The sequence below is a fragment of the Onychostruthus taczanowskii genome, unplaced genomic scaffold, assembly GCF_017590055.1.
Source record: "Onychostruthus taczanowskii isolate IOZ18803 unplaced genomic scaffold, ASM1759005v1 scaffold11, whole genome shotgun sequence".
Lineage (NCBI taxonomy): Eukaryota > Metazoa > Chordata > Aves > Passeriformes > Passeridae > Onychostruthus > Onychostruthus taczanowskii.
In genome coordinates, this window is record NW_024497629.1 from 9,119,328 (window position 1) to 9,127,275 (window position 7,948).

General features: G+C 43.7%; 1 protein-coding gene across 1 annotated transcript in view; it reads right to left on the reverse strand.

Moving 5' to 3' along the window:
* TAF1B (TATA-box binding protein associated factor, RNA polymerase I subunit B) overlaps positions 1–7,297 on the reverse strand; it is a 45,770-nt gene extending 38,473 nt beyond the window's left edge. The window contains exons 1-6 of the mRNA XM_041421995.1: positions 7,257–7,297; positions 6,442–6,540; positions 5,879–5,966; positions 3,952–4,049; positions 3,560–3,655; positions 2,826–2,958 (exon numbers count right to left, since the gene is read on the reverse strand). Coding sequence (XP_041277929.1) covers positions 2,826–2,958; positions 3,560–3,655; positions 3,952–4,049; positions 5,879–5,966; positions 6,442–6,540; positions 7,257–7,274 — 532 coding nt within the window. The 5' untranslated portion in view covers positions 7,275–7,297. The remainder of the gene's footprint in view (positions 1–2,825; positions 2,959–3,559; positions 3,656–3,951; positions 4,050–5,878; positions 5,967–6,441; positions 6,541–7,256) is intronic.
* Between the last annotated feature and the right edge of the window lie 651 nt (positions 7,298–7,948).

Sequence of the window (7,948 nt, forward strand, 5' to 3'; positions counted from 1 at the left end):
AAATAACTTCAGAACAAGAATGTAGGAAATGGTGAAGAGGGTGGGGAAAAAAAACCCCAATTAAATTAACACCCAAACCTCTCTACTTCCTTACTCAGAATCACTAAAAACTAAGAGAAACAGGGAAAAGAGAAGATTTTGTTTAGTAGAGTGATTTATCAGTTTGAAACCTTTCCAGCAATGAAACCTGTGAGTACAGGAAAAGAGGATAAAAAAATTAAAAAAAAAAAAAAAACAACAAAAACAAAAACCTGTAAGCCTCTCTTCCTTACATCATGACCCAGCCAGGATGAAGGAAAATGTATTTAAAGCCCACTGGCACAAAATGTCAGCATTGACTCTGCAGAGATTTTCCTCACTTCACTTCCCCACAAACTGTTCACCCGTTCACCCAGGAACTGCGAGAGCTGGATCCACAGCTCCCAGCTGAGAGCTGCAGGGCCGGGGCAAAGAGGCCGCAGGAAACAACGCGGACCTTCCGAGAGCCGGGCAGCTCCGCGGGCGGGCGACAGGCACACCTGCGCGGCGGCAGGGCCAGCGGGACACACAGCCCCCGCGGGACACACAGCGCCCGCGGGACACACAGCGCCCGCGGGAGCGGGACAGCGGCACAGCGCGCTCCAACCGGGCTGCGCTGCCACCTACCGGCCCCGGAGCCGGCGCTGCGGGCACGGCACGGCACGGCACGGCACAGGGCCCCGGCACGGCACGGCACGGCACAGGGCCCCGGCGCAGGGCCCCGGCGCAGGCTCTCCGAGCCGGCCCGAACGCCTGGTGCAGAGCACCGCATCCCAGCACGCACAGCTGCGGCAGGCAGCAACGGCAGCAACACGGGAGCATCGCTTTAATCCCTGGAGTCAACTGCTTCACCTTTCACATGGATACTTGTGCTTAAAGGCAGCTTCGTGACTGAAGCTTCATTGTTAATTTCACATTCAACTCAATTTATTTAAAATAATCCTCATTATATTTGTGGCCTTAATGATGGCACACAATTTCCTTTTATTTCTTCCAGCTTATGCATGGCATGACAGCACACAGTTACATGCAGCTAATAATTTAAGAGTTTTATAGGCTTCTCTAGCAATATCTCAGTGCTATACTCAGTGGAAATTGCTATTAACCCTACACAAAAATAACAAAAAAAAACACCAACAAAAAACCAAATGCTGTCTGGACAAGCCTCTTAGGAAAGAAGGGTGTTTCAGGTTTCTAGTCTGTAGCAACAACAGCTCAGCAGAAACGACCCCAAAGAAAATATTTATGAATCTTCACAAGAGTTTGCAATAGACTAGAACACACCTACGTATGTTAAATTTCAATAGACAAAACTATTTCTATGTTCGTCTGATTTCACTGAAATTCACTTCAAGTATCACTGAACTCTTAACTTATTTCAAGTGATTTTAGTGAAATTGATGACTACTGGAAGCTGAATTCAATCTCTGAAACAACTAACCAAGACAATAAATTATGGCCTAGTTAGGACTACCTTACTGTTCTAAAACTTTAAGCAGCAGACCTATAAAAGGCACACGTACTGAGGAAGAAAGGAGTTACCCTAGACATTAAAAAGGGGAAGAAAATTCAAGGGACTACTTTCACTAGAAATTCTTCACTCAATTCTTTCCTTTCTGTATTATATTTGTATAACATCCAAGATTCTGCATGCACAAACATACAGTGACTCTTTACCTCAAAATGTTGTCATTTTAATATATAAAGATGAAAGGTTCTAATATAATATTTTAAAAAATTTGCATCACCATTTTTATACCTTTTCCCCTCCCTCCCCTGTCTGGAGTTTTCTAATTGCTGCTGATCAAATTTCTCACTCTATTACCACTTCTAGACTTTACAATATAAAGAGAAAAGCTTGAAAAAACAAGACTGCATTCTTCTGAGGGCAGAGAGGCAATATCACAGGAGAACAGAAACATGCCATAAGGATACTACATGAATAAGAAACACAGAGACAGATAAAGAAGAGAAAAGCAAGCAAAGAATAAAGCAAGCAAGAAAGAAAACAATCATAAGTTTAAAACACAAGCAAAAGCTTTCAAATGTGCCTGGCAATGCATTTCCAGTATCAGGCATTGCAGCATTGTCTGGCATTACACTTGCCCAGCAGAACCTAACACTCCAATTCTCTATGACATTTTAATGAAGAAGTTCAGCAGTCTGTAGGTATTCTCCTGCTGCTATTCTGAGCAGAAAAGCGAAACTGATGGAATGCTAAAATATGATTTTTCATAGAAGGAGTCATTGGGAAAGCAGTAAAAAGACTGTGGAAAAAAAAGATATAGAAGTACCAAAATAATGCAAAGAAAAAAAAATAAAAAGCTAAATATATGTATGGGATAGAAAAAAAAAATACATCCCCTTAAAGAACAAGCTCATGTTTTTTAACATCAAAGTCATGACAGACAGATCTGCTATTGGTTCAATACAGCTCAAAAAAATTGGTTAAATATGGTTCAAAGCTGCTGTGTTTGTGAACATCTAGCTTGGCAGATACAACAGCAATTTTTTCCCACTCCAAACAGGAGACATGGAGCAAACTTGCTATAAACCAGAACTTCCTCCTGCATTTCCCACTGTATTTCCAGGTCCTGTTCAACTTTTATCTCCTTGGGTGGGGGTTGGAGGAGGAAGTCTTCTATTTCTGGCAGAATATAAAGTAGTACAGTGTCAAACAAGACTGAAAACTTTACAACTTCCAACCAGTTCCTCCAATTCACTGTAAACAAATCCACTTTAAATCTATTTCTATTTTAAAACTACAGAAAAACTGGTTTTCAGATAGTTCAGCTCACTGCTCCTACCTGAGACCTTGCTCACTGATGAGGCAAAACTGCAGTCGGTCTGCAGATCCCCCTCACTTTCAGAGAGAGACAGCAAGTGCAGAAGGCTGGGTCGCTCTGGATCACTGTCCACATCAGTACTGCTCTCACATACCTGGGGTTTGTAAATAAATGTTTGTATTAGCTACTCATAGTTACAGTTTTGATCGTAATAAGCCACATAAAGCATGACAGATGCAAAATTAACAGCAGAAGTTAAAACCCAAACTGTTCACATTTTACTCCACCAATTACCAGTAAGTGGGGGGGAAAAAAAAAGTAAGTATTTTTCAAGGATTTCTCAGCATAAAAAAACTTCTAGTGACTACATTTCTATCTGCTACAATGACCAGAAAGTTGGCAACACAGAATCAAAGCGTGATCACATGAGTAACTTCAAGAGAGCAGGCAGGAAAGGATGGCAGCTGATGATACATTTGGCACTGCCATTTGTATTTACTGATTATCTATGTCAAGACAAAGCAAAACTTTTAAATAAGCAGTTTCAAATAGTCACAGAAATATTAATCTCTTGAAACAGACTCCAAAAAAACTCCAAAAAACAATAAAATGGACATGTGCAAGCCTGTCTATATGATCTCCTTCATACTGAGGTGACATTATTACCAGCAAGATATGTCGCCTAAACAAAGAAGATTTCTGTTGTTGCTTTTAAAAAGATACCAAACATCTCAAGAATTTGAGCTTTCACTTACTGATAATGCTTTGACAGTTTCCCCAGCTGGTCTCTTGCAATATGCCTGTTTGCTCTTCTGAAGGTAACACCTCCAAAAATTGCACAGAATTTCATCCTGACAAAAAAAAAGGATGGCAAATGGTACAATGTTTACAAGATCATTAATTGCTGAGAGAACAGAGCGTAATTTCTAACACAGGAATCTGAATAATATTCCATCTCTAATTTTATTAACTGTGATTTATCAAATAGGTTTTAAAATTACCAGAGAAACAAATTTTTATTTCATATGCTCAATGATTTTAAACAGGGACTTGTGTGATTCACTTAAAAAATTAAGATCTTTTAAAATCCCATTTTTTGTAACACACACACACACAGAGTGTGCAATTCACACTGACATCTACATACCTTCATTTGTGGACATACTCCTAATGCTTCTAGAGCTTCCACTTGTTTCTTGAGTACAAGCTGAAAGCCTTCACAAATATACCATTCACAGCCTCCATCTAAGGGGGGAAAAAAGGGGCTACATTTGTTTGTACTATTTTGGGTTTCTTTAACCTTATGCACACTTATCCCTATATTTCTATTTAATAATTTCAGACCCTAGTGCATAAACCAGCTACACTGAACACTCCATTAACTTCCATTTATTCACAGCCTTAAACAAGAAGTTACTGAGCAAGAACTTCACACATTTCCCAAGAATAATATAATTCATTATAATGTCTAGCGTGGCATTTGTAATTGAGTGGAGCAAAAATTACCAGTTTAAAAATAACCAAGAACCTGCCATTAAAAATGAAATATGAACATTCTTTTCCCACCCCTGACACAGAAAACTGGAACATTACACTAGTGAGTCAGGCAAAAAACAACCAATACCACTTTGGTGCTTTACCATTCTCTCCCACAGAATCATACATGTTTAAATAAAAGAATATCCCAACTTCTAACAAATCCTAGCACAACATGAATTTCACAGGGAGTGGGCCTGCTTCAATCTACTCACTATTTCTTCATGCTGCATTACAATTACTTTTCACCCTTACCTCTCTACATTCACTAGTAACCTTTTCTATACAGGCAGTTGGTTTTAGAAATTGTCTCTGCATTTCTCAACTCCCTTTTCATTCCTTGCACACCTGTTCTTCACTGCTTTTGTTCCGAAACACATCTTGCATCTCACCGTCTTTGACGTTATCTGCCCAAAGCTTCTGCCCTGATTTAATGATGCTGCTCTTAACTGATAACAGTGAGCTAATAGACACAGCTTACTCCTAAACATCCATGGAATACAGTGTAACATGACTGCATTGTGAAGACAAGGATTTCTTTCTTAAGAAGCCTGGGGTTGGTTAATGATCTTCTCAACAGGATAAATGAAAAGCATGAGTGGTCCAGACTTTGGAAGCAATACAGGATAAGTGGAAGGGTCCTTTTCACACCTCCCTTCACTTTCACACAATTGCTCTTTTCCAAGGAATGTAGCAATCCACTGCCTCTGCAGCAGAGCAAAGGTAGACGAGCTTATCAGAGAGAAACACAACCCCTTGCTTTATTTGGCATTTTAATGCAGTTTTGTTTTCTGAAAGTGGCCACAACAGTAAGAGATGTATCCAGCCAACACAGCATACACACATCCCTAGCAGCAGCTTTACCACTACATCCTTATGGCCCAGATCCTCCTACGTAATGACCACTGTTCTGAATATTCATGAAATTAAAAGTAAAAAAGTGACTCTGGATGAAAGATGCAGCACTGGTTCAGCTACTGGGCCTGCATGAAACCTCTTCTGTGCAGTTTGTGTGTAAGCTGCAGGGCCAAGTGCCTGTAACACAGACCAGACTGACATCTAGAGCTGGACCTCCATCACATCTCACCTGCCAAGAAAAACAACCTCTCTGGTTTTGTGATAGCCATCACAGGGAAGGAACAAAGGATCACCACAACTGCATGTGTGCCTCCAGTAGCTTCAGTATTTGCTCCAGAAGTCAAAGCAGCAGCAGCACATAGCTCCATTCAATCAAAAAACTCGTGCCTCCAGTAGCTTCAGTGAGTATTTGCTCCAGAAGTCAAAGCAGCAGCAGCACATAGCTCCATTCAATCAAAAAACTCCCACCTCTGGGCTCACCAGAGGTCATCTGTGGCTCAGGAAGCCACCAAGTGTGATCTGTGAAGGCTGTGACAGCATCAGGGAGGTGCATTTTGTTCCCACTCCTACAGTCTTTCTTGCCTATCTGCTTTCATTCTCCACCAAAGACATAATGGCCTAGGTGAACAGCAGCTGAACAGCCACCCTTTTGCAAAATGCAGACAGAAACTCATACATACCGGTTTTCTCCTGCTTTTTTAAACCTTTGGAGATTGTTTGGACTCTTGAATTAGTAATAAAATCAGTGTTTACAACTTCTCTAGTTCTCTGCAAAAGAGGAATACAACTTAGCAAAAAAAAGAGTCAGGTCTAACTTGCACAGATGGTCCCATCATAAAACATAATGGAGGAATTCACTCAAATTTCCTAAACTAACAGGAGATCAGACAGTCTGAACTTTTCATTCAGAAATTTCAAAAATAGACAATTACTGTCATGGACACACAGGTGACATGCATCAGGGTTTGCCTAGATTTGGACTCCACAAAAGGCAGCAACACCCAGAAAATGCTTCTAAGGCACCTAGAGAGCATACTGACACCACTGCTACAGGAACACAGCAGGCCAAGATGGCTCATTCTAAATGTTGTGATTTCAAGGAACATTAGTTTTAAATAGTGTCAGCTAAAGCATGAAAAAGGAAATGCCCTCAATGCCAACAAGAAAACTCAGTACTTGTCTTATATAAAGTCAAGAAACCATCAGAATAAACCTTTTCCAAGGCAGTAACTCATCTTTTTACCTCAGTAACGTTGTGGCAAGATCTACAATAAAATCTGCCTCCATCAGTGAGACCCCAGTTCACTTCTGAACACTGAGCACAGCGCTCATTAAAATCTCTCTGAAAGAAAGAAAAGCCAGAAGATTTTCACAATTGCTTAAGTAAAACAAATAGCATTATTGCTAAGCTACTGCACAGCTTCTGAGATTATTTATAGAGGAGAGGATTAACACCCTTTGTGTTAGCTCTGGCTGGTAACAAGTGATGATCGCACTTGCCATCAGCCGCAGGTAGCTCTGAGCCCGTAATTGCAGCTGGAAAGCGCCAGCTCCGCGTGTGAGCGTCAGAACGACAGCAATGGTGACCCACGCCTCGCACGCACGTGGCAGGGCTTTAAATAAAGCCACCCGTCAGAAATTGAAAAGGAGACACAAACTCGAGTGGGAGGCGAAAAGAAAAATCAATTTCTAGAACTGCAACGAAACACACGCGGTGAGAGAAGGCCCGCAGGAGCCGGTGCTTCCCGGAGAAACCGGAGAGGGAGAGAGAAGAGGGAAACCGACAGATTAAAACCGAGTGGTTTCCAGAAACGCCCACGTGCGTGCTGGGGAGAGGCAGCTCCGCCAGGCCCGGCTGAGGGGCGGCCGGCGGCACATCCCCGGCCGGGGCCGAGGGGCCGGGCACGGCCTCGCCCGCCGCCGCCGGGCCCCGGTGTGGGCAAGGCAGGACCGGGCCGGGGCAGGCAGCGCCCGCCGACTCCTCCCCCTCTCCCCCCGCAGCCCGCTGCCCGCCCGGCGGGGAAGCGCCCCCGGCCCAGCCAAGCCCGCAGGCCCCACCGTGTCCTCCTCGTCCATGGCGGCCGCGCCGGGAACGCACCATGGCAACCGCGCCGGGCGGCACCGCGGCCCGCCTGGAAACCGCGGCCCCGGCGATTGCGTTCCGGGCCGCCGCGGGCCTCGGGGGCACAGCGGGGCACCCGAGAGCACGGGCGCTTTGAGGGGTCATTGCGTGCTTCACTGAGGGGACACTGATCCAGCTGTTAGACATTACATAGGTGGAAGAAATTCCTTCCTGCGAGGGTGGTGAGTCCCTGCAGCAGGTTCCTCAGGGAGGTTGTAGATGCCGCACCTTTGGAAGTGTTCAAGGCCGGCTTGATGGATTGATGCCTTGAGAGGCTCCCTGAACAGAAACTCGACTGTGTTAAAGGAATAAAGTAGGGATTTATTAAAAAGGCCTTCAAAGGATACACCCTGGGCAGTACAAGAGCTGGGCCATGGCTCCACCCACGATGGACCCAAGATGGACTCCAAGTCACAAGTTATCACACTTTTATAAGTTTTGGTCCATTTACATATTGGGGTTAATTGTCCAGTTACAGCTTCAGGTTATGCAGTCCCATCCTCCCAGTTTGCTCTCCTCAATTCTCTCGTGTTTAAACTTTCAGGCCCGAAGCTGCAATGGGTTCTCATGCTGGAAAAGGATTGTTTTGTCTGACTAAGCTGTGAGGAGAACTTGCTAACACTTTATA